We start from the raw sequence: 23,023 nt of genomic DNA, 5'->3' as shown, positions 1-23,023 counted from the left end.
AGTCGTCTAGATACGGAAACACAGGTATCCCCGATCTCCTGAGATGCGCTGCCACCACCGCCATCACCTTGGTGAAGACTCGAGGCGCAGTAGTAAGACCAAACGGAAGGACCGCAAACTGGTAGTGCTGTGACCCAACCGTGAAACGGAGATACTTCCTGTGCGACTTCAGGATTGGGATGTGGAAATACGCATCCTGCAAGTCGAGCGACACCATCCAGTCTCCTTCCATCAACGCTTGAAGAACCTGAACAAGGGTGAGCATCTTGAATTTCTCCTGCTTCAGATAGAGATTCAAGATCCTGAGGTCCAGGATAGGACGAAGCCTGCCATCCTTCTTGGGGATCAGGAAATACCGGGAGTAGCATCCCTGACCCCTCTCCTGCTCTGGGACCACCTCTATCGCACCCTTTCGTAACAGAGTTAGAACCTCCTCCTGCAGAAGAGACAGATGTTCCTGGGTGCAAAAACCTTGACAAGGAGGGTAAACAGGGGGGAATTCCCGAAAGGGAAGGGCATACCCATTTTCTACAAGATTGAGAACCCAAAGATCTGACGTAACCGATTCCCAATCCTGTAGAAAATGGGTAAGCCGACCCCCAACCGGACCCACATGATCCTGAATAGCGGATCTAGGGCTGCTTTTCTGCGGCAGGGGGGTTGGAAGAGGTGGAGGAAGAGGAGGGCTGACGTCCACGAGGACGCGCTCTTTGCTTTCCCCTGTACGATCTGTACATTGAATTTTGCTGCTGCTGCTGTTGCTGCTGCTGCTGTTGGCCTTGTCGGAAATTCCGAAAGGAGCGACCAAAGCCCCTGAACCTTCTGCCGGAAGAAGCGCCCCTGATCTGGAGGCCCAAAGACTTCGCTGTTGCCCTGCAATCCTTGAACCGCTCAAGAGCAGCATCCGCCTTTTTCCCAAAGAGACCTGAGCCATCAAAGGGGAGATCAAGCAGAGTCGCCTGAACATCAGCCGAAAAGTCCGATGACTTCAACCAGGCAGATCTCCTTGTCGCAACAGCGGTGCCCATAATTCGAGCCACAGAGTCAGCAGTGTCCAGACCACTTTGAATTACCTGGCGGGCAGCCGCCTGAGTGTCATTGATCACCTCCTCAAAATCCTTTCGGTTTGCTTCAGGAATTTTAGGGGCCAGGATACGTAAGGAGTCCATCAGGGCATGAACATACCTCCCCATTAGGCATGTGGCATTAGTTGACTTTAAGGCCATACTAGCCGATGAAAAGGTCTTCTTTGCCACCTGGTCCTGTTTCTTAGCCTCCTTCTCACAAGGAACCTGCGGAAAGGCACTAAGACTCTTCTTCGAACAGGCAGCCTGAATGACCAGGCTCTCCGGCGAAGGATGTGAAGAGAGAAAAGCCGGGTCCTCAGGAGCGGCCCTGTACCTCCTTGCAACACTCTTTGATACCGCAGGAGCAGACAAGGGTTTCTTCCAGACTTCCATAATAGGATCAGTCAAGGCATCATTGAATGGAAGTAAAGGCTCAACCACCGAATTAGGAGAATGTAAGACTTCTGTGAGGAGGTTAGACTTGAACTCCACTGTAGGCAGAGTCAATTGAAGAAGCTCAGCAGCTTTTCTCATTACTAGATGGTAAGGCTGAATATCCTTAGATGGAGCACCTGAGCCTGAGGGCAACTCCCACTCTGGAGAGAAATCAAGGGTCCCAGAATCCGCCAATTCCTCAAAACAGCTCTCCTCTAGCTCACCTTCTTCAACGTCAGACTGAGAGCCCATATAACTCTGCTCCTCCAGAAGGCGCTGTGCTTCTCTTCTGGATCTCTCCTTAACACGCCTCGCAACCGGATCCACCAGCGGCTTCGACGGATTCGGGGCCGGCGCCGGTATCGAATCCGACGGCACAGAAGAATGCCCTCGAGGATGATCAGGAGCAGGCGAAGCCGGAATCGGCGTCGACGACTTCGGCGGAGCCGGGAAATGCCAATGCGGCGCCGGAGCCGGCATGTAGGGCATAAACGGAGCCGGAGGATAGGAGTGAGGAACACCCAGGCTGAATGCCAATGGACCCGTGGGGCCCGAAGGCGCACCAGAGGGGTACCATGCCCTTGAGAAGACACCATACATTGCGTTAAGAAACGCAGAAGGGTCCTGGCCTGGAGCAGGAAAGGGCGGCTGAAAACCATCAGGCCGGTCCTGAAGAGGGATCGGATCCGGCTCTACGATAGGCGCGGAATCCACAACCTCCCGGGCCTCTTCCTCTTCACGGGCCGGGGACGGCGCCGGAGACGGACTCGGAACCGGAGAAGCTTTCGGAGCCGGAGATGGAGATCGCCCACGCGACTCAGATGGCGAGGCCTCACCTTCATGCTCGGAGACTTCGAGGGTAACCACCTTCGAACGTACCTTCTTCGGTGACCTCGACCTCGAGCCCGACTCCTTACCAGACCGGCGTCGGGACTCATGTCTCCTCTTCTTGTGCTTTTTCTTCGACTTCGAAACATGATCCGACGCCGACTTCGAAGACGACCTCTCTCGAGAAGCAGATCTCGACCTCGCCCTGGACTTCGACCTCGCCCTTCGAGAACGAGACCTCGACGACTTCTCCTTTCCAGCTTTCACCTTCGCAACCAGAAGTTTGGCTTCTCTCTCCCTCAGGGCCTTCGGATTCATCTTCCGACATGAAGAACAATCCTCCACATCATGGTCAGAACTTAAGCACCAGATGCAGTCTTCATGGGGGTCGGTAATGGACATCATTTTACCGCACTCCCTGCAGGGCTTGAAGCCGGTCTTCTTAGATGACATTTTCGAAGAAACTGGATACAGAGAAGCAGAATTAACCAACAAAATGGCAACAATGTACCAAAAGGCTACAGAGATTCCCGATAACCGTTAGCGTCGACGACGCGGAAAAAAGGGAACTGATGTCATCACGCCGGCGTGGGCCTGTTATAGGCGTCGGTGACGTCAGCGGAGTCGCGAGCGGAGCCGTGTCTCTGTGACGTCCTATCCACGTCGGCGCGAGGCTACGAAAAAGAATTTCCGAATGTTGCTGGCGCAAGGGGGATATTCACAAGGTGAGGAATCCACACGGCAGATGTATCTATCAGAAAATGTTGGTATACAATATTTTTTTCATTATCCTTGGCAGCTATGACACAACAGGAATTACCTTTATACTCTCTTAGCTCTCTCAGACTTAGGGTCAGATGTAGGTATCCAAATGCCGGTCGGAAACGGCCGGTATTTGGATATTGAGATGTAGGGGCATGTTAAATTACAGAATCAGTAATTTTACCAAATTTGTAATTTTTCCGATTCGGTAAAATACCGATTTGTTAAAATTACCATTCTGTAATTCAGTATGTAGGTAGCACTGTAATCAGTGCTACAAGGGTTTAAGAATTCATTATTTACCACCAACTAGAAGTTGGTGGTAAATAATGAAAACCCATCAAAAAGCATTTTTTTTGCTTTACAAAACGTGCCATGTTGCAGACATACATGCCCTAAGGGCATGTATGTCAGCAACATGTGCACCCATGCACAATTGAGGGGTGCAACAGGGTGTCAAAGTGACACCCTGTCCCCCTTGCAAATTCAGTAATTTTACCGAATCGGTAATTGGCATTGATTCCTATGGGCCTCAAGGCCCATAGGAATCAATGGCAATTACCGAATCGGTAAATACCGATTCAGTAATTTCAAAAGTGAAATTACCTACATCCCATTTACCTACTCTTAAATACCGAATCGGTATGATTCGGTATTTCAGAGTAGGTAAATCGAGATTACCTACATTTGGCCCTAAGGGACAGATGTAGGTGGCCGAAAATAGCCATTTACCGATCGGTAACGGCCGAATTCGGCCGTTACCGACCAGTAAATGGCCATTGACATGTAGGGGCCCTTAAATGTTGCATTCTCGGTAATTTTACCGATTCGGTAATTTTACCGATTCGGTAATTTTACCGAAAATGCAAGATTGAAATGTGGGTAGACAATTTTCCATTGGCACATGGCTTTCAGAATCGGTATTTTACCATGGAATACAAATCCATGGTAAAATACTGATTCCTGTGTACATGCACATCTGTGCATGTACACATGTGCCATGTGACAGACAGACGTGCCCTTAGGGCATGTCTGTGTGCCACATTGCACACATGCCCGTTTTGGGGGTGCTAGAGGGTGTCAAAGTGACACCCCCTGCACCCTTGACAAGTTCGGTATTTACCGATTCGGTAAATACCGAATCGGTATTTGAATTGAATCCTATGGGCTTCAAGGCCCATAGGATTCAATAGCAAATACCGATTCGGTATTTACCGAATCGGTAAATACCGAATTTTTAAGGAATCGGTAAAAAATCCAGATGTTGGTACCTACATCCCATTTACCGATTTTGAAATAACTAATCGGTAAAATTCGGTAATATTCGGTATTTCAAAATCGGTAAATGTGATTTACCTACATCTGGCCCTAAACCTTTTGACCCCAGTTTTCACTCAGACCTGAAATATTGGCTGTAACTGTAGGTTCTGCAAGGATATCCTATGTGTAATTGAGTAAGTCTTAAATTTCCCATCCACTGATTGTTCGTAAAGATGAGGAGATGTTAACTTTCTAGATTTCTTGCTAATTATTGTGGCAGGTTACAGAGCTTCTGGATCAGAATTCACCAATGGCAGGGTAATCTACTATAGTAGTGGACATCTGTTAGCAACACAGGCCATGAATCAAGCTGAGGTGCCTAGATTCATTCATTAGCGTGGGCAAGTTGTACACTATTTAGCTAATTTCTAGTGATACTTTGGGTAGGTAACTGATTTCAGGCTATGGGTTTATAATCTTTCTGCCTCCCGCTGGCTGGATTCATCTTGAGTTAACCAAAAATAAACTTATATAGGTTTTGGGGACCAGTCTTAGGTCCAGGGGGTAGCTTGGTCACTAAGATAGGGGAGGGGGTGAGCTTCAGATTTGTTTGTCAACAATCAGGCTGGCATATAATGTTTCGAGAAGCAGTGTGCATGAGAGGAGCCTAAGGGGCAATATAGAGGGAGAGAAAAACAGAATACATATTTTTTTAAAATAAATTCCCAATATTTTGAGGACTTTCAAAACAGAGAGGAGGAAGCTGCGCGTGCATTTCTGTCTGTGTGTATAAACATACCTGGTAAAATCTGATTGACATCTCACTATTCCCAACTGAAAGTACCTGTACACAACCTTTATCAGAAAAATACATGTATTAGTGGGGTGTAACACACCAAACACCCCCCTTAAACTAAGCCCCTTCTTGGGTCGAGCATATACAGACTTACAGCACTACACTGATTTACACTGGTTCTGGCATAAACTGTTATCACAGACTGGAGGAGATGCAAGGATTCAAGTATCTCATTTTCCAATGGGTCAGCTAACTTGCTTTAGAGTCTCCATCAGCAGTAGTGTGACCCGTTTTTATTTACACTTTAAAGCTGTCCTTGAAAAGAGCCAAAGTTAGAAGGTAAACACTCAAGTTTTACAAGATTAATTTATATAAAATTCAAATTGGTCATTTTGACAATATGGGAAAGTCGCAATAATGGTTTAGAAAACTAGTCTAATCTGGTGGTGCAAGTTTGTAATGATAACTTGCAGTTTTCCAATTTCTCTTTTAAGTCCTTTTTAAAAACTATTTATTTAATATTGCCTGTTGGGAACAATAAGGCTGGTCGAAACACAGTGTGACATATTACACCTCATTTCTATTATGTCTTAAATTTGCGAAGCGACCTATACACTAATAGGTCGCATTGCAAAATCTCCATTCACAGGGAGTGGAAGGATGACCTGCCTAATGAATAATAAACTGTAACGGTGACCCCCTGTGATTGACTACAAACATAGGTATGGTGGCCTGTAATAGCAGACCACCATCTCTGCGTTTTCATCTCTAAAAGGGAACTTGCTATGGTCAATGAGTCAGTTTCCAGTTGATCTAAACAAAATGATGTGATTGAAGAGATTTTGTACCTTGGACAGTCACTTAGATTGTATAATTTCTGGGGAGTTATATAGATTCCTTTTTATTAAATGCGTTGTTGGTCAATTGGCCTTTAAACCTATGCTAATACCCTGCTTTCTCTGTGTTTATTTATATTATTTCACCTTCCTGGTCAATAGTGAACTTTGCTGAATATTCTTTCTGGGCTATGCCCAACAATAAATATGTGAATCAAGAAATTGAAACGTAAAACAGTGTTAATTTAGATGTTTGAGGTTCATAAGCCATAGTTTGTCATCAATCTATGTTTCGAAGCAAATGATTTCATTCTATTAGCTTACCTTATCAGGTCTCAAACTTCGAAGAATTATGATGCTTTGCAACGAGTTTAATTTTTCATCCAGTGGTTTTGGCAAGGGAAGGTTGTGCGGTTCTTTGCTGTCATAGATTTTACGCCATTCATTTAAATTTTGACGAATGTGGTCCCTATAGAAACATAAAATCTAATTTCTCGTATACTTGTTGAATATTATGCTTTACTGTATATTAACTAAACTTTACAATATTGATATACACTTTGCTAAATTATGTAAATAGAAAAAACATTTAGTTGAACATATATTGAAGTATGTAATAACAAGACTCAAAAATCATAGGACACTTAAAAGTCATCTTTAGCATTCCTCCTAACAGTTTAAATGACATTTTATCATCATCTTTATAATGGAAGAAATAAAATAAGTAATACATTCTAAACCCTAATTCAGAAAATAAAGGACAATCACAGGTAATAGTTGACTTGAGGCCAGATGTACAATGTGCTGTTCGCAAAATTCTAGTCACAATTTTCAATCAGTATATTTGGGACTTTATTTTTACAAACTGAACTATATGCCATCTGCTTGGTTCTGTGAAAATAGAATTGGCTTAAGTTACAATATGACCTATTTAATTAATATTCATTTGGGAAGTTGGAGTTGTGACTAAATCTGATTGCCCACAATTACAGGGATGGTGGTCTGCAAGGGTCAGCAGACCATCATGTCTGTAATTGGTTTTCAATAAAGTAAGCATTTAGTTAAATACGGGGCTGCATTTAAAGAACGTTTTCTTTAATTTTATTTTTACAATTTAAGAATTTGCAGTGGTCTCGCAGACCGCTGCCTAGAGCGCAGCAAACTTTTTTTGTATATTCACAAAAGTGATAGGGTACCAAGAGGGACCATTTCCTTTTGCAAATGCATTACCATCTCCTTTCAGATGCCAGTAAATGTTCAGTGTCCTGAGACAGGATTCCAGTTTCAAAACATTGATACATAAGATACTGATTCAGTATAATAAAAAAATGCCTACAATATGCCCCCTTTTCAAATATCAATTGGTAAGGGATGGACTGCCCAAAGAGCTTGTAATTTCCTGGATCTACAACCAGAGTGATGACAACTAGGAAGGCAGTTTTACAAGATAGTTGACGCAATGAAGATTTGTGGATGGGTTCAAAAGAAGAACCAATCCCAAGGAGGAGTCAAGTCAAGTCAAGTCAAGTCAAAAACCACTTTATTCGATTTAGTTAAAAATCATAAAAGCATACTACAAACAATTTAAAAGGCATTTCAATTTCATAGTAATTATGTATACATCAATCAATATCAAATTACATATCTATTTTAAAAACAGGTTAAAAAAGTACTGTACAGCTAAAAATTTTACAGATTAAAAAGAACACATTTCAACCTCCAGCACAGACCCCCAATTACATTTGCAATCGCCTTCTCCTAATTCTAACTGCGGCAACTAGATAGTTAGCCACGCTAAATATAACCAATGGTGAGTCTAACATTTGCAGATACAGGAGAGCTGGTTTTGCCTGGAGGAAGGCTTTGTCCTTCAGTAAAGGCACCAAGTATTTTTGTCTGGGCATATTAAAGAAGTGGCAGAACAGCATTAGGTGCATATTGTCTTGCAGTGAGAAATTGTCACAATTGCACACAGGAGCATCCTCCTGCTTAAACCAAACATGACTGTCACAGAGAACCGTATAAATCTAGGTTAAACCAAAATTTAACCAGAAGCCACCTATGAAACGGGATGTTAACTGTAGCAAGATACGGTTGAACGGTTAAGCAAGTAATAGTCAAAGGAGGAGAATGAACTTTATCAGGAGAGTACTTTTTTAAACATCAATGGGATTAAAATTTGTCATGGGCACTTCAGATAAAACCTTCTTAATTCAAAAGAGTAAGACACTTTTATGGAAGGTATTTTTGCTTCCCTCTGGATATTTATGCAAGCTTGTGGCAGGTGCTGATCTGTCTGATTTCAGAACCATGCTGCCAAATTCAACTATGTCAGATTCGGAAGGAATATCTGGGCCAGTTTTCTTGTAAGCAAGTTTGGTTTGCACAATAGTCTTTTGTGTGGGGGAACAGAGATATTTGAAGAAGGGTTGTGAACCACCACTGGGTGAAATTAGTATCATTGTTGATTTGAAGTTCCTCAGTTTCAGAATAACCACTAGTATTTGAAGTATGGGAAAAAGCATATAGTAATGTCTCTGACTAGCTCATCAAAGGGCACTCCCCAGTAACTCAGGTACAAATCTCCTAGAGGTGAAGCTTCAGTATGTTGCATTTACAACCATGTCAAATAGATCTTATTCTGGAAAACTTCCAGCCAAGAAGTTGTCTTGCAATACCTTGTTGTCTATGACCCATTCACAATTTTTTCCAAAGAATCTGCTGAGAAAATCTTCTGTTTGATTTTGTTGTCCTGGGAGATTAACTGCCTTTATGGGAAGTTCCAGGCTAGCAACTATAACCAGATTTTCAAACTTCCAGTGAAGCGGGGTCTTGACCTGGAGCCACCTTGCTTGTTTAAGTAGTGTTTAAGCAGTGCATTATGGCAATAAGAACTAAGATCCGATCCACTATCAGACACAGCTTGAATGCCATGAGACCTAGGTGGACTGCTCTGAGCTGCAAGATAGTAATGTGATACGTACTCTTAGCAGGAGCCAACAAACCTTGAACAGAGAAATGCCATAGGTGAGTACCTCATTTGACTAATGAGGTATTTGTTACAATCATCCAAGTAGGAAGATCTCACGGATATGAAACTTCAGTAGGTTGTTTGCTTTGCACCACCCTGGCCAAAGACCATTTTGCTGTTGAAACAATGTGAGTTTGTGGTCCTAGTTGTTATCCTTTTGAGTTCATAGACCCTCCAAACATTGCTATAGTGGCCTCATAAAGAGTTTTGGATTTGGCACAATTACAATGCATGAAGCAAATTGAAATCTGATGTGCAGTTGTATTTAGAAACCTCTTGTGAAGTCGACACTTTCCCTGGATGGATGACACTCTGTCCTCCGAAGGAAGCAAATTTGTTTTGGGTCTAGAGTCACTCCCAATTAAGTGAGGGTCTGAACCAGAGTTAGTGTGGATCTCTGGTAATTGAGTCGAGCCTGGGATAATCTTTTTGACTGCCAGTCTGCAGTGTGACAGTGATGCTTTTTGGAGAGACAATAAACTGTCCTCATTTCAATAGCAACCAACCCTCTTACCAGGCATCCACTATTACACCACAAGCATGGGGGAACATTTTAAGGCAATTTATAATCATGTGGAAGTGGTTAGTGAACCGAAGGGTAATAGGGATGGTCACACAATACTCTTCCTCTTGCCCAAGGTCATTGTAGCCATTTCCCGCCTTCCCCCAAATAAAGCCCCCGGGCCTGGTGGTGTGCCAAGGGAACTTTTTAACTCCTAGATTGAGCTTTAGGCTGATTTGCAAGTACACTAATGTCAAAAAGGGGGCAATCCATTTGGCTTTCATGGACCTCAGCTCTACCTTCAACAGAGTTTTTTTTTAACACAAACTTTATTGGTTTTTTTAGGGTGTATTTTTACAATCTTATAGCATTTCTGCAAGCCAGATGGTTCTCATGAGTGTGAGATACATATTGCATATGTAGCATGACACGGAAATCTTTACATAAGAAATAACATTGTACATAATCCTAATATTCAAACAATAATAGAGTCCTGTGCTGTTTCATTTTAATCATGCAATATAAATGTTGTGACTAAGGGAAACATTGATGAAGAACCCAATGCAACCCACCTACCCTATCCCACCCCTGCAAACCCAACCCAATTCAAAAATAAAACATAACAACCAAGCCAATTGTTGCAGTGTAGTGACTACCTTTTATCCCGTTAAAGGTATCAGGTGGTAAAGTTAACCGATAGTGATAGGGAATAAGGGGATGGGGAGACAATAATAATGCAAGGGGCTAAAGGCGAAAGGAGGGGGGAGCTGACCATCCATTCAGAGAACATCTACCAACAACTCAGGCATTATATAAAAGAGGATTTATTATTGGTTTGCGTGTGGCAGTTGTGAGTCCACTGTGACTTCCTCCACATCCGTCCGAAATAGTTCTATCAATTGAGACCAGTCTGATGATATTGGACTTTTACATAATCCTCTGTATTCTTCCCGTTGTAGAGCCTCCCTCTCTGCAGTGGCCCAACAGATGACCTCTTCCCTCCTGTTACCAATATGTGGTGCCGTGCGAGATTTCCAGCACTGTGTAATCAGCCTTTTGGCAATCATCAAGGCTAAGCACGTGAAGTGGCGCAGCAGCTTTGATTTTTGGGGGAGTGGGAAAAGGCCCAATAGACATGCCTCTACAGTGTCCCAGGGTGTGGGTTCTGTCAATACAGACAAATTCTGTATGATCTCACTCCAAAACTCATGCAATGCTAGGAAGGACCACAACATATGAATAAAGTCAGCTTCTTGAGTGGGGCATCTGGTGGCAGGTCGGGGAGGCAACAGTGTACATTTTATGTAGCGTTTTTGGGTGAGGAAGGCTCTATGTACAATAAATAATTGTATTACTTTCAGCCGGCAATTACGAGATACTTTTCTAGGATGTTCTAATATCAGAGTCCATTCCTCATTTTCTACACCTCGTGATTGTACTGTTTCCCATTTTTGTCGGAGCAATCCCAACGGGATATTCAGATGTTCTCTCAGCCCACGGTACAACCACCGAACAAGGTGACGGTCATGCCCCACTATGTGAAGGTATTTCAACAGGTGGAAGGTAGGAGGCTCTCTCTGGTTTACCAGCCAATATTTGCAGATATAGTGTGTAATAGTGGCATGAGTAAGGAAAAGAGTGTCAGGTACTGCATTGGTACGTGGAAACTCTTCATGTGGCATCAGGTTGCCATATTTGAAAAAATCCTGCAACTGTCTCAAGCCCTAGCTGTGTCCAAACACAGATTTGTGTACTTCTTATTATTCCATGCATTTTGGGTAAGCCACAAAGTGGGATATTTGGGGCATATGGGAAGGATATTGGCGCATATTTATGTGCCTGTTTCCAGTTATGAAGTGCTATATGTAAAAGAAAGGGAGGGTTCTGCAATTTGTCTGCCCCTGGACACAGCAATGACTGCAAGGTACCACGGCCAAGTTGGTCCGGAGAATACACTATCTCAAATAAATTATGGCCCGCTAGCCAATACGCCCACCATTGTAATTGCCCAGCTAATCAATATACTTTAAAATCAGGCGCTCCCATCCCGCCTGCCGTCCTGGGAAGCTGCATCTTGGCTAGTGCCAGTCTCTGTCTACTCCAACCCCAAAGTAAGGAGAATATTAAGGTGTCTAGTGTTTTAAATATCCATGCTGGAAGAATAACCGGAAGATTTACAAACTGATAAAGGAGCTTGGGCAACATCACCATTTTGGATACCGCTAGCCGGCCCGCTATTGTGAGCGGTAAAGTATTCCAGAAGGAGAATTGGGACCGAAGGGAGTTGGCAGTCCAAACTACCTTCCCAGCTACTGTGTCGGCGGTAGCTCTGTATACGTAGATCCCTAAATATTTAAAGGTTTAAAGGTTACTGGTTCTACTCTAAACCGCAATTGCCCAAATTCCAAGAAGGGGGCAGCATATGTATTATTAAAAGAATATACTATAGACTTAGAGGCATTAAGGTGCAATCCCGATAGCTCAGCGAATTGTGAAAACACATTAGTTACCGCATGCATGTACACATCCAAATCCCGGAAATACAATAACATGTCATCAGCATAAAGTGACACAGAGTGAATTGCACCCAGTATGGGAATGCCATAGGGGACCATAGTCTGCTGGAAATATTGGGCGAGAGGATCGAGCGCCTGGATGAACAGCAAAGGCGACAGGGGGAAAATCTGTTGCGCCCCCGAGAAATAGAATATGCTGGCGATATAATCAATCCAGTTTTTGTTCGGGCTATAGGAATAGTATAGAGTAGTTTTATCCAGTTACAATATTCCGGGAGTATGCCGAACTTGGTCAATACCGCCAGCATATAAGACCAACTCAGAGTATCAGAGGCTTGGTGTATATCCAGGGATAGACACCCAGCACGCTGGACCTGTGTCTTAGTCGCATGTAGTATAGCATGGAATCGACATATGTTTAAAGAGTTGCTGCGTTTGGGAACTAATCCGCACTGATCGATATGTATGAGCTGTGGGAGCAAGGGAAGAATCCTTGATGTTAGTAGTTTGCGGAGTATTTTATATTCAGTATTACAGATAGACAGAGGCCTGTAGGATGTAAACTCAGGGGGATCCTTGTCAGGCTTCAGCAAAGAGGTGACCAGTGCCTTTCTAGTTGTAGGTTGTAGTGTACCTTCAGCAAGCGAGGTGGTGTAGAGCTGTAAGTGCTTAGGGACCAGTGCAGTTGAAAAGGTGGAATAAAGATCAATAGGGAGCCCATCTGAGCCCGGCATTTTATTCCGAGCTACTGCCTTCATTGCCATTTTTTATTTCTACCAGTGTAAACTGAGCCTTCAGGTCCTGGACATCAGAATCTGAAATTACTGGGAGTTCCACCTCTGCAAGGAAGTGAGTAGCGTCTAGCACATCTAGATGTGGAGCTGTATATGATTAGTATAGTAGGTTTGTAAGGCAGAATTTATCTCCACCTGTGTGGTGACCTGTGAATGCTGACCAGCATTAATCGCCAATAAGGGAGTAGGAGTTGTCGAAGGCGCAATGAGTCTCGCCAATAAGGTGCCAGCCCTATCTACCTCAGAGTGCGTGTGAAGTGTGTATGCATTAAGATCAATCAGGCTTAACCGTTCTAGTCACTCTGAATATTAGATCCTAGCTGACTGCAAGCGCTCTACCCCGTATTCATTCGTTTGGGCCTCTACCTCATATGTTTGTAATTTGCCCTCCAGCTCTGTGAGGTCCCTAACCGCTTCCCTCCAAATTCCCACCAAGGAGCTCAAGGATACACCCCGGTCGACACCTTATCTGCCTTCCATTCTATGGATCGGGTCGTAGCTGTACCTTAGTTAATTGTAAAATATGACTCTATAGCAGTGGCTAGCGTGGCCCTATCCACCTGATCTTCCAGTTGGAGGCGTTGCATACACCAGGTCGGTATAGGCGTGAGGAAACGTTCCCATTGGAGTTTTAGTTCAATGGGATTGTGGTCTGAGATTGTCTTGCCCAGGTAAGTGCATCGCATAATGGTATATGAGAGTTCGGGCGAGCATAGAAAATAGTACAGGCGGGTATTTAATACTTGGGGGTAAGAGTAAAAGGAGTATTCCAGCATTTTTACGTGTTGTGACCTCTAGTCTTCTATTAAATTCCATCCCTGTGCCCAGCGTGACAGTGCCGCCGCCTGGGTGTGCGCTGCAGTATTCGGCAAGTAAGGGTGAGAGCCGTCTAGGGAGACATCAAAAACAGCATTCAAGTCCCCTCCCAAAAGCCAAGGATAGTAGGACCAGTCTGAAAGAGCCAGTGACACCTGGGACAGAAAAGTATCTTGGTCTACATCTGGCGCGTAAAGGGACCCCAGCACCACCTGAGTACCATCTAAGGTTACCTGTAAAAACACATACCTCCCTTGTTCATCTATCCTGCTCTCACTAAGGGAAAAGGGAATTCCCGCCGGGATCCATATTGCAGTCCCTCTAGAAAAGGCGGAATATGCAGTGGCATAAAACTGACCTCTCCAACGTCATTGCAATTTTGCGGTTTCGGAGGGTATTAGATGTGTCTCTTGTAAATACACTATTTGGGCCTTACGGCGGTGTAGTTGTGCCGCTATACGATGTTGTTTAGAAATTGCTCCCATTCCTCTGACATTCCAAGATATAAGGGTATAAGATTTGGGAGTGGACATCATCACTGTATGTTAGAAAAACCCGTCCATCCCTCCCCCACCCCAACCCCTCTCTCATCCCCCCCCCCCACACACACACCTCGGGCCCTGCGGCAAAAGTGCTAACAATAGAACCATAACCCAATCCTGGGTCAAATGACCTGACGATGCTTGACAAAACTGTGTATAAAACATTAACATAATTCACATCAAACTGTTGCTATCGCTTATGGGGGAATCTGCAAGTATCGCTTACACGTGATATTAAAAGAGCAATTCATAAAAACGACCATGAAAGGGCAGGCCGGGGAACATATCCTGCCTTTAACAGAGTTAATCGCTCCAAACTGTGGGCCATGATGGCTCTGATGGGAGTAGAGCCTGCATTAATTTTCTGTATGACTTACATAAGGACCTTTCAGCTATGGGCCTTAGGGTGATTGCGCACAGCACTTTAAACTGCAGCGTGGGGTCCGTCAGGGTTGTATTTAAGCACCTAATGAATTCATTTTTTATATTAATCATTTAGAACTATCCCTGACTGACCCGTATTTGGATGTCCCCAATGTGGTTGGCGGTTCAATTCCAGCTCTGCTTTCTACAGATAATACTGTTTTAATTGTTCGGACAGCCAATGGATTACAAAAACGTCAAAATATTTTTATCCATTTTATTAACAGCCTTTACCTCTCCACCAATGTTTTGAAATCACACATGATGACGTTTGGCCCATCTAAAATGAAAAAGATGAAATTCATAATAGATGATGACCATATTAGTTAGGTGATGAGTTTTGTTACCTAGGAGATTAGTTAGATTCTGGCCTTAATTGGCATTCACTCATTACCCATAACATGATGGCTTTTAATTAAGCTATGTTTAGCATAGGTGATTTCTCACTTTGACTTGGGTGCACCCACATAAAATCAGCCGTGGAAATTTGCAAGGCCAAGTGCACCAAATAGCAAGCTATAAATGTGGAATTTGGGGTTATGGTCCTGTAGCCCCAATTCAAATAGCGGAAAATACATTTTTAAGGGGTCTATTAGGAGTTCCAGAAAGCGTACCATAAGAACAAGTTACTTACCTTCTGTAACGCTTTTTCTGGTGGATACAGTATCTGCCTATGGATTTCTCACGTTGTGAATATCCCCCTGCGTCAGCAACGTTCGGAAAATTCTTTTGTAGCACGCCGGCGTGGACGACGTCATAGGAGCACGGCATTGCGCGCGACTCCGACTGACGTCAGTGATTCCTTATTAGGCCGACGTCGGCGTGATGACATCAGTTCCGCCCTTTTTTCTGTGCCTTCGAGGCACCCGGACGGTCCAATGACAGTAGACATATGCATATACAGTGTACACAATACATAATATCCAAAATTACACGCATAGTGTGTAGACAATGTATTAAAAACACAATATATATACATATATATATATATGTATATATATATATATATATATATATATATATATATATATATATATATATATAAATATATATACATATAAATACATTTAAATAATGTCATGAACTCAGGTATAGAAGAGTGGACAACGGGGAGGCGGGGGGGCATGTGAGGAATCCACAGGCATACACTGTATCCACCAGAAAAAGTGTTACCAAAGGTAATTAACTTGTTCTTCTGATGGATAGATCTGCCAGTGGATTCCTCACCTTGTGAATAGAGTCCCACAGCAGTCCCCACTCCCGGAGGAGGGTGTCCACTCTACTATACCAGAAAATCCTGGAGGACAGAACGCGCAAAGTGGCCGTCCTTCCTCACTTCGGAATCTAAGCAGTAATGCTTCGCGAAAGTGTGGAGGGAAGCCCAAGTCGCCGCTCTACAAATGTCTTCTACAGGTACACCCCTAGACAAAGCAGATGTAGAAGACTTTGCTCTAGTGGAGTGAGCTCTTATACCCTCTGGAGGGTCCTTACCCGCCAGGGAGTAGCAGATCTTGATGGATAGTATAATCCATCTTGAAAGTGTGCGCTTGTGCGCAGCTCTTCCTTTTCTGCAGCCAGCAAACCCAACAAAGAGCTGGTCATCCACTCGATAGTCTCTTGTCCTATCAAGATAAAAGCTCACCGCCCTCTTAGGGTCCAGGCGGTGAAGTCTCTCCTCCTCCTTGGAAGGGTGAGGGGGAGGATAGAAGGTAGATAGGGTAATGGACTGTCCTAGATAGAAGGGAGTTATCACCTTAGGCAGAAAAGCAGCCCTGGTCCTAAGAACCATTCGTTCAGCATGAATGGTCAAGAATGGGGGCTTTGAACTAAGAGCTTGAAGCTCACTTACCCTCCTTGCCGAGGTAATTGCAACCAGGAAGACCGTCTTAAAAGATAAAAGTCTCATGGAACGCTTGTGCAAAGGTTCGAAAGGAGAACCCATCAGAAATGTAAGCACAAGATTCAAATCCCATTGAGGCACAATAAAGGGAGTAGGAGGAAATGTATTTGTAAGACCCTTTAGAAACCTTAGAACTACAGGAGATCTAAATAAAGACGGCTGATCCTGCAGGCAGACAAAAAGCTGACAAGGCCGAAAGATAACCTTTAACTGTAGCTACAGCAAACCCTTGCTGAGCCAGGAAAAGAGCAAATTGAAGTATGTCAGATAAACGAGCCCTCAAAGGGTCAATGGACTTCTACCCACACCAAGTAACAAATTTAGACCATCTGTATGAATAGATTGACTTGGTGGAGTCACGCCTGGCCGATAGAAGGACATCCACCACATCATATGGGAGAGAAAAGGAATTCAGGTTGCCCCGTTCAATCTCCAGGCATGAAGGTGTAAGGTCTGGAGGTGGGGGTGTAGAACCTGCCCCCTCCATCTGAGAGAGGAGATCTCCCCTGAGAGGGAGATGGAGCGGCGGGCACGAGGAGAGGTGGAGAAGATCTGTGTACCACACCCTTCTTGGCCAATCCGGGGCGATCAAAATAACTTGGGCCCGGACTTGGCGAATCGTCCTCAGAACCCGAGGAATCAAGGGTATGGGAGGAAACGCGTAAAGGAGTTGTGAGTCCCAACTCAGTTGAAACGCGTCCCCCAAGGCTCCCTGCATCGGAAACTGGAGGCTGCAGAATGACGGGCAGTGAGCATTCTTGTGAGTGGCAAACAGGTCCGCCCGAGGAGTTCTCCACGTCCGAAAGATGTGACGAACTACCTCTGGATGAAGCCTCCACTCGTGGTCGGCAGAGAACTGCCGACTGAGACTGTCTGCACGCACGTTCAGAACTGCCATCAGACAAATCTGATGATCCTGAACCCAGGACCAGAGACGCAGAGCCTCTCTGCAGAGACACTGCGACCCTACTCCTCCCTGCTTGTTGGCATACCACATCGCTTTGGTGTTGTCCGTCAGGACCTGAACCGACCGACCGCGAAGGGAAGGGAGGAAGGCCTTGAGCACCAGACGTATCGCCCGCAATTCCAGAAGGTTGATGTGAAGCAACCTTTCCTCTGGAGACCAAAAACCCTTGATCTCCAGATCCCCCAGATGAGCACCCCACCCTAGAGTGGATGCATCCGTTATTACTGTGGCCACTGATGGAGGTAGTTGGAAGGGCTTTCTTTGAGACAGATTGCCCTCCAAGCTCCACCAAGACAGATACACTGCAGTTTCTCTGGAGATCCTGATCGACTCCCTGAGATCTCCGTTGTGTTGATACCACTGCCTGCAGGGGCACCACTGGAGTGCCCTCATATGCCAGCGTGCATGGTTGACCAGCAGAATGCAGGAAGCCATCAGACCGAGCAGACAAAGGACCTTCAAGACTGGAACGACCGCTCCATTGTGAAATAAAGGAATCATTTCCTGTATGTCGCGAATCTGTTGTAGAGGAGGGAATGCCAGACATACAGTTGTATCCAGTACCGCACCAATGAACAAGTTGCGCTGGGAGGGCACCAGGTGAGATTTGGGTACATTTATCGAAAAACCCAACCTGTGCAACAACTGAGTTGTCTCCTGCAGATGATGGAGCACTTTCTCTGGAGATTCCGCCTTGATCAGCCAATCATCCAGATAATAGAATACTGGAATCCCTGATCTTCTCAGTTGTGCTGCCACCACAGTCATCACCTTGGGGATGACTCAAGGCGCAGTAGTAAGACCAAACGGAAGGACCACAAACTGGTAATGCTGTGATCCCACCGTGAAACGGAGTTACTTCCTGTGCGACTTCAGGATTGGGATGTGAAAATATGCATCCTGCAAGTCGATCGACACCATCCAGTCTTCTTCCAGCAGCGCTTGAAGAACCTGTGCAAGCGTGAGCATCTTGAACTTCTCCTGCTTCAGGTAAAGGTTCAAGATCCTGAGATCCAGGATTGGACGAAGTCTGCCATCCTTCTTGGGGATCAGGAAATATCGGGAGTAGCTTTCCTGACCCCTTTCTTGCTCCGGAACCACCTCTATCGCACCCTTTCTCAACAATGCCAGGAGTTCCTCCTGCAGAAGTAGCAGGTGGTCCTCCGAGCAAAAACCTTGGCAAGGAGGGTAATTAAGAGGGAATTCCCGAAAGGGAAGTGCATACCCATTCTCCACGAGATTGAGAACCCAAAGGTCCGACGTGACCGATTCCTAATCCCGTAGAAAATAGTTAAGCCGACCCCCTACAGAACCCGCATGATCCGGAATGGAGGTTCTAGGGCTGCTTTGCTGTAGTAGGAGGGGGGTGGGTAGAGGAAGAGGAAGAGGAGGAGGAGGCCTGACATCCTCGAGTACGACCTATTTGTTTTCCCCTGTAAGATTTTGTTGCTGCTGCTGTTGCTCTGATTGCTTCTAGGGACGAAAAGAAGATCTTCTAAAGCCCCTATACCTTTTGTCCACAGATCCTCTAGTTTGCAAACCTAAAGATCTGGCTGTAGCCCTTCTGTCCTTGAAATCTCCAATGCAGCATCAGCTTTTTTACCGAAAAGGCCTGAGCCATCAAAGGGCAAATCCATTAAAGCAGCCTGAACATCCGCAGAGAACTCGGAAGTCTTCAGCCAGGCAGCTCTTCTGGTGGCAATCGAAGACCCCATGACTCTAGCCACCGAATCCGCTGTGTCCATACCACTCTGTATGACCTGCCGAGCAGCAGCCTGCGTGTAAGAAACCACTTCATAAAAATTCTTTCTGTCCTCCTCAGGAAGCTTAGGAGACAGCTGTTTAACAGTATCCATCAAAGCATGGATATATCGACCCAGCAAACAAGTGGCATTTGTAGATTTAAGGGCCATACTGCCTGCCGAAAACACTTTTTATGCATTTTGGTCCTGCTTTTTGGAATCCTTATCACCAGGTACCTGGGGAAAAGCACCTGCAGATCTTTTAGAGCAGGCAGCTTGTACTACCAAAATCTCTGGTAAGGGATGAGTAGACAAAAATTCAGGGTCGCCAGGAGGCACTCTATAACGCCTTGCAACGGCCTCAGAAACTTTAGGAGCCGTAAGTGGTCTATTCCATACCTCCAAGATGGGATCCGTTAGAGCCTCAGTAAAAGGAAGTATAGGCTCAACCACAGATGAAGGAGAATGGAGGACTTCAGTCAGAATGTTCGACTTATACTCAATAGATGGCAAAGTCAAATTCAACAGATCTGCAGCCTTTTAAATTACCACATGGTAGAGAGCCACATCCTTAGAAGGAGCATCAGACACCGTGGCCAACTCCCAATCAGGAGACAGTTCTAGACCACTTGCATCTCGTAGATCGTCAAAATAATCCTCCTGATCTTGAAGCTCACCTTCTTCAATTTCAGCTTCCCCATAACTCTTCTCCTCCAAAAGGCGCTGCGCTTTAAGCCTCGACCACTCCATTCGAATCGACGTAATCGGATCCGGTATCGACTCTGAAGGAGCCGGAACCGGCGTCGAACATGGAGCTGGAGCCGCCGTCAAACTTCGAGTTGGATCTCGAGGTCGTTCCGGAGCCGGTGAAACCGTAAACGGCGTTGATGACTTCGGTGGCGCGAGAAATGCCAAGGTGGAGCCGGAGCTGGCATAAACGGCAAGAACGGCGCCGGAGCATAGGCTTCGGGAACCCCTAAATTGTATGCCAACGGACCCATGGGACCAGCCGGTGCTCCAGAGGGGTACATGGCTCTCGCATAAACATCATACATGGCGTTTAAAAAATGCGAAGGGTCCTGTCCTGGACCCGGAAAAGGAGGGTACGAACCCACCGGCTGCTCCTAAGGAGGCTGCACCCAAATCAACTTCTCTTGTTCCTCGGGTTGGTGAACCGGAGTCATCGAACCGTGAACAACAGGAACTTCTTCTTCTTCCTCATGTCCCGAAGACTGAGACGGCTCCGGAGACGGATTCACCACCGAAGCCGGTGAATGCTCCCGTGACTCCAAAGGCGAGGCCTCACCTCCAAGACTCTCAACTGGAGAGGGAGATACCATGTCCTTACAATGCCTTTTAGAAGACGACTTCGTTTTTGAATCCGACTCCTTACCGGAATGGTGCCTTGAACTATGCTTCCTTTTCTTATGCTTTTTCTTAGATGATCTGGAAGCATGTCCCGAAGTCGACTTCAAAGCCGACCTCGACCTGGACCTCGACTTTGACTTTGGGCGTCTCGCTCTCGACCTCTTCCTGGCATCCTTACCCTTCAATGTGGCAACAAGAAGTTTTGCCTCACATTCCCGAAGAGCCTTTGGGTTCATCTTCAAACAGGATCGACAACCCTGGACGTCGTGATCCGAACCCAGACACCATAGACAGTCATCATGCGGATCTGTAATGGACATCATCTTTCCGCAGGAATCACACGGCTTAAACCCAGTCTTCTAGGCAACATCGAAGAGATACAGAAAACTCACAATAGTAACAAAGTTACTATCAACTCAACAGAAGATCCCTCGAAACCGTTAGCGTCGACGACGCGGAAAAAAGGGAACTAATGTCATCATGAAGACGTAGGCCTAATAATGAGTCGGTGATGTTAGTCGGAGTCGCGCGCGATGCTGTGCTCCTATGAGATCATCCACGCTGGCGTGCTACAAAAGAATTTTCCGAACGTTGCAGACGCAGGGGGATACTCACAAGGTGAGGAATCCACTGGCAGATGTATCCATCAGAAGAAATATTGCTTGAAGGATTCGGTTTAGGTTGTATCATCGACCAGCTTTGACTCTGTCCCTTAAATCTTTGGCTCTTAATATGGACAAAGGAGGAGCTTGGTTTTAACAGATCAATTATACAAGATTATTTGAACATAGATAAGCCTTCTTTGATTCCTTGGTTGGCTTATATCTCCCTTAATATGAAATCCTTAGGGAGACCTGAACTCCATACCAATCCTAGTAGCATAGTTAAATTCGACTTCAAATGGGTCACTCAAGCGTTTAGAGACAAGATGGCAGCTGATCGCAAGGACATAGCACTACGCAAACATTCTGTGCGACACGCAATACTAATGAAAACTGTGAGTGGCCTGGAACCCTTTCTAACCTGGAAGGTGTCCCGCCATCAGCGACGTCTATTGACATTTTTTAGGCAAAATTTATTTTCGCAACTAGTGCCTTTCAATCACGGCTGTTTTAAGGACTCGATGATGCCCTTATATGATTACTATAATGTTTCAGTCAATGACACTTTACATATTGTCAAGATTTGGGCGAAATTTAATCATTTATGATGTAAATGTATACATCCACTCTTAAAGGATATGAATTTTACCCAAGTTAGACCTGCACTATTGTACTTATAGTTTTTAAACACACCCACAGTGCTGATACAAACTTTGGGTTAAGCCGAAGGAATGCTAAAACCTGTTCAGTAGGCCTTTTTTTGAAATAGGTAAAAAGTTATAGCCTTTGTTGTTGCCAGATAAAAATAATTTCCTTCGCTAGCATTAAGAGACCAGGGTTTAAGAAGTAATTGCCAGGGCATTGAATGAGCCTGTAGGGTCTCCATAATTCCAAAGAAAAGCTTACAGAGGAATATTCATTTTTGTGGCAAGGACATCCTAAATGTGATTATATTGCACACAAAAGATATTCTAGCTGGTAAACGAAAAGAGGATGTGGGAGTAAAAGAAGTAAAAAAGTTACTGTGTCTCTTCTGGCAATAATGAAGAAGAAGACACTGAAGTTGACCATTTTTATATTCAGGATGTTTGGAACCTTTGTGATGGAGAGCGAGGAGGACTAAGCAAATTGCCTTAAAAACAATGTGATTACTTACAGGGAGCCAATGCAGCACTCTAATGGCGTCTCTGACACTCACTCGTTTGGGACTATTAAGAAACAGGTGCACAGCCACGTTTTGCACCACTGGCAGCTTGTTTAGTGATAGAGGGGGCATTAATGTTTAACTAAAGCGCATTGCAGTAACCGAGTTATGAGAAAGCAAGTAATGGTGATGCAATTGACCTGTACGTCAAAATTCAGGAATGTGTCAAAGTTTACCCCAAGGTTTTTGGCTGCTTAAACAGCAGTGGTTAAAGGAAATCATTCCACATTTGAAAGATCAAATGGATTCCTTTGCACCAAACACTAGCACCTCAGTTTTGTTCTGTGTTCAGTTTAAGAAAGTTGTTTTTCATCAAGATGCTAATCTTGGTCATGCGCAGATTAAACATGTGAGCTACTGAGAGCAAGTTGTAAGAGATGGCTACGATAATCTGTGTGTCATCGGCATATGAGAGTGCTTGAAAACCCCATGAATGTATGAGTTCTGTGAGAGGGGGGAGGTACAGATTATAAAAGAGTGTGGCTCAACGAGGACCCGTGAGTGACACTGCAGGGAAGATTAAAGGCCTTAGCTTTCAAGCCCCCACAGCTGACAACCTGCACCAGGTTGGTGTGAAAGGAATGGCAGAGAATAAGGGCTTTCCCTCTGTCACTTGGCTGATGAAGAAGTTG

At 44.8% G+C, this 23,023-nt stretch overlaps 1 protein-coding gene across 1 annotated transcript in view; it reads right to left on the bottom strand.

Annotated features, from left to right (window-relative positions):
• Positions 1–23,023, bottom strand: part of DNAH12 (dynein axonemal heavy chain 12) — a 1,291,066-nt gene that overhangs the window by 176,960 nt on the left and 1,091,083 nt on the right. Inside the window, exon 63 of the mRNA XM_086939114.1 lies at positions 6,309–6,453. Coding sequence (XP_086795240.1) covers positions 6,309–6,453 — 145 coding nt within the window. The remainder of the gene's footprint in view (positions 1–6,308; positions 6,454–23,023) is intronic.

The sequence above is a fragment of the Lissotriton vulgaris genome, chromosome 9 (genome assembly GCF_964263255.1).
Source record: "Lissotriton vulgaris chromosome 9, aLisVul1.2, whole genome shotgun sequence".
Lineage (NCBI taxonomy): Eukaryota > Metazoa > Chordata > Amphibia > Caudata > Salamandridae > Lissotriton > Lissotriton vulgaris.
Note: the sequence above shows the minus strand (reverse complement) of the source record. Positions and strands in the feature narration are given on the sequence as shown.